The 4344-nt window shown below is 33.4% G+C and overlaps 1 protein-coding gene across 1 annotated transcript; it reads left to right on the top strand.

Moving 5' to 3' along the window:
* Window positions 1-1164: 1164 nt before the first annotated feature.
* LOC142236311 (kinesin heavy chain-like) lies at window positions 1165-3688 on the top strand. The gene is made up of 3 exons (XM_075307572.1): window positions 1165-1569; window positions 1644-1765; window positions 2206-3688. The coding sequence occupies exons 2-3, from the start codon at window positions 1763-1765 to the stop codon at window positions 2674-2676; spliced, it is 474 nt and encodes a 157-aa protein (XP_075163687.1). The 5' UTR covers window positions 1165-1569; window positions 1644-1762; the 3' UTR covers window positions 2677-3688.
* The last annotated feature ends 656 nt before the right edge of the window (window positions 3689-4344 follow it).

Below are 4344 nucleotides of genomic sequence, written 5' to 3'. Positions count from 1 at the left end.
GGCTCGTTAGTAAGTCTATTCATGATGAAATGTCAAAGCATACTGAGCATCTTTCTCTTTGACACCATGTCTGAAATCCCACGTGATCTGTCAAATACTAATGCATGAAAATCCTAACCTCAAAAGAATCACCCTTTACAAGAGCACGGAAAAAATATTGTCGTGAGGCCAAAGATTTTATGTCCTTAAATGGCGAATGCGAATTTAGCTTATTGTAGAAGACGCACTTCTTTGATATAAAGATTTGTTTCTTGTCCAAAGTCGATAAACTTTTTAATGAAGTCGTTTTGTCCTTATAGTTATGTGATTCGACTTAAAACTAGGTGTCGTTAACACGTTTTTAAATGGCTTTGATAGCACATAAATAATTTGATTTAATTATTTTTACAATCCACAGTTTTTTTTACCAACATTACTTTCAAATCTGGTAGATATTATTTATCTTCAAATTTCTAATTTTTTTACTTTTTGGTGAAAATTTGATTTACAAATTTGACTGCAGATTGCTCAGAAGTACTATAAATTTTACGGAAACTCCTACTTTTAGAAATGGCGTTATGATGTTTTAAATGCAATAAACTTGATTTCATAAAATTTGGTCAAATTTAAAATGTAAGAATTTTTTTCTGGTTGTGTCTTAAAAGATACAGGGCGCATTTAAGGTTTAAAATTAGAAGAGAATTGTGTCTTAAATGTACTCTTACTTGAATTCTCCGCTTCTTTTGCTCGGAATCAATACAAAAATATTTTATTTCAGTGTAGCAGACACCGACTGCATTTTTTTGCAGACTGTTTTCCATGAGTGCATTTGTTTTTCATATGCAAACACATCCTATAATGACTTACCTACCCTCTCAAATCTCTTAATTTACTATAGCAAAGAGAACAAGAAACAAGAGGCGAAATCGAAGAACGGCTCAATGATGGCCACATGTTCATACAACACACACAAAAACACTATATTCGGGTGTGTTGTGTTTGTATATGCGAATAATGTGCAAAGTCGTTGACGTTGGTTAATTCACTTAATGGAATTCGTTCCCACAAAGTCATAGTTGTAGTTCTGCACCAGTGCAATTCTAAATGTTTTAACGTATAGTCACAGCCAGTGTACACTTAGAAAGGTAAAATCACTAGGACAAAAACAACAACTGTCAATGTGTTTGTTTGTAATTGCTTCTGTCACATCCAGATGATTACCGTAGTTGTGAAATTAATTTGTATTTGTATTGTTCTTTAAATGAAAACATCCTGCTTTTAAACCTTTGGTTGCAGAAAATTAAACGTACTGTTGTGGGATCAAATGCAAGATGGTGGCATTTTTGAATGCAATGAAAATATGAAAATATTTGTCCATTCACATTTCTAAGATTTTTTTCTTCACATAGGTTATTCAGGATTTCGAGACACCACCTAAAAAGAAATTTGCCCGTAGTATGGAATCACTATTGAGTAATGGTGTGGATTATTTGTAGAAATGTCGTACGCTTGCAGATTCGGTGATTAATGCTCATAAAAAGTTAAAAGAAGTACTTATGCAATTGCCACATGATAAAGCCGGAATCTGAGGTAATGTTCATATAAATATTCATAAAAGCACAACCAAAGGTCATGTTACCAATGAGCTATTTGTTATTTTAAAGGAAAAACTTTTTATGTTCATCAATACTTACATTGAGAATCAAATCGGAAAGGCTGTCCAAGCCATCAATTCTATGATGCAGAAAAAGATTAATAATGGGGATGTTATACTCACATTTGGATGGTATGCGTGACAAAAAGCAAGTCATAAGTATTTCTCGCTTTGTTGTGTTATTTTGGTAGATTATTTTTGTTATTTTGGTAGAATATTTTTGGCTCAAGTGGCAAGTGTTGCAACCTTCTGTTTCGATGTGGCCCCCACCGTCGAAAGGGACGGGAAAATTCGCGTTGGTCCATTGAAAACATATGTTCGCCATATAGACCATCCTTTTTATTATATTTTTGTGATAATTAAGTTGCATATTCTTCATATACCACCCCGAGGAAGTCCCGACTACGGTCATTGATGTGTGTTTATATGATGTGTCTGAAATTTAAATTTTTTTGTGCAAAACATATCTTAAGCTCGAGCATATATCGCATTTGAAGGGAACGAAAATATTATTTTTTAATATTCATAACAGTCACATTCTAATCCTCGTAACTTTTCTCCAATATTTACAGGGTAAAGTTTATCTTTTCGACAAAGTCTTCAAACCGAATGCATCGCAAGAAAAAGCCTACAATGAAGCGGCTAAATCAATTGTCACCGATGTTTTGGCCGGTTACAACGGTACCATTTTTGCATATGGTCAAACATCTTCGGGTAAAACACATACCATGGACGGTGTTATTGGTGACTCAGCTAAACAGGGTATCATTCCACATATTGTCTATAATATTTTCAATCGTATCTATACGATGGAAATGAATTTGGAATTTCACATTAAGGTCTCATATTATGAAATCTATATGGACAAAATATGTGATTTACTGGATGTATCCAAGATTAATTTGAGCGTACCCGAAGACAAGAATCGTGTGCCGTATGTTAAAGGTGCTACGGAGAGATTTGTATCATCAACGGAAGATGTGTTCGAGGTTATCAAAGAAGGAAAATCGAATCATTTTTCTCGCGATTGCAGACATGAATGAGCATGTTCCCATTCAGTATTCTTGATCAATGTGAAACAAGAGAATCTACAAAATCAAAAAATAAAAAAAGTAGCTTAACCAACAGAGGAAAAGAATGTTTGTCAAATTAAAATGCAATTGTGGATGTAGGTGGCCGAAAGTTTAACAAATCCAGATTTATGTGATTCATTTACGGAAGAAGAGAAAGAAGCTAAAGTGGACGTGGTTCAACATAAATGGAAACATATGCGTAATCACTTTCTACGCGAAGTGAAATTAATTAGATCCGGACAAGCTCATACAAAAAGAAAATACATTTACTACAGATTCAATGGATGATGATGACTACAGTGATAACGACCACAATAAGACGAATGATAAAAAATTGAATATGAGCCACAGAAGAGTCCTCGACTGGTCAACAAAGTTGAAGGAAAAAAACTACCGCAATATACACCCAGTCCCAAAGAGTTAACGAAGGAACAGAAATTAGTTATAAACAAATTTGATGGATTAAAACGAATTTCTGAAGATTCGGCGTCCACCAAGTGTTCCAACGGTAAACAAAGTGATGGTGATGTATCGGTTTGCCTTTCATTGGTTCCAACAATGCGCAAGCCAAAGACTGAACCCGAAAACAGAAGTCGTGTTTTGAAAAGGCAGCGCGAAGTTAACCATCATAATAATCAGGAGTGTGAAGACGCGTATGAAGTAAATTACGATAACAATGAACCTGAGGTAGATGGAAAAAATAATATTGTGTGGTGGACATAAGCATAAAATAATACTGTTCAAAATAAGAATAATCCTGTTTCTTTAGTTTCCAAAAATATTTATGCCCTGTTTCATTTCAATTCATCCCCGCTGGGATTTGGACCTGTGCCGTTTGACTTTTTCACTTCCATGGAAGTTCTTTTGAGAAGGGTTTGCAAATTACGATAATTTTTAATTTTTTGTTGATTTTTAATGGAAAAATATATTTTTATACAAAAATATACGCCCAAAATAAAAACGATGTATAACATAAAAAATATTTTTCTAGAAATATATTTTATCAAAAAAATTGCTGTTGGTGAGATTTGAACCAGCGTTCTTTATTTTTTCATTCATAATAATAAAGAACATCTCAGGAAGTAGTTAGAATGTCATGCCGTGGTGTCATATTAGGTTCGGATCACAAACATTTGAATAGACGTTTTGATGCATCGTGTTCAATGGCGTTTGTGGCTGAGTGTGCTAAAGCGACTACTTTTTTGGATGCTCTTTTTTTGCTGGGATTTGAATGAATTCTCAGGCCAAGCATTTGAAAATACTCATTTTCAACGTATTTTCAATATATTTATCAATATTCTCACTAGAGATCGTATATCACCGAATTATGTACCCACACAGCAGGATTTGTTGCGCACGCGCGTCAAAACCACTGGCATAGTGGAAACACATTTCAAATGTAAAGATCATAAATTAACGTTAGTTTTAACAAAATAAAATGTACTTTTTTCCTTTAATTTATGAATCAATAAATTTAATTTCATTTATTTAAAATTTTTTTTGAATTTTCTTTTATTCCACAATTTTTGTTTCGCTTTGCGTATTTTAAGGCATTTATTTAAGTGTCTCACTCTAAAATGCATTCGGCATTTAAAGAAGAATTTTTTAACTTTATCGGAAATGGCAACATTTTTACTC

The sequence above is a fragment of the Haematobia irritans genome, chromosome 4 (assembly GCF_050003625.1).
Source record: "Haematobia irritans isolate KBUSLIRL chromosome 4, ASM5000362v1, whole genome shotgun sequence".
Classification (NCBI taxonomy): Eukaryota; Metazoa; Arthropoda; class Insecta; order Diptera; family Muscidae; genus Haematobia; species Haematobia irritans.
This window is presented reverse-complemented; position numbering and strand designations above follow the sequence as displayed.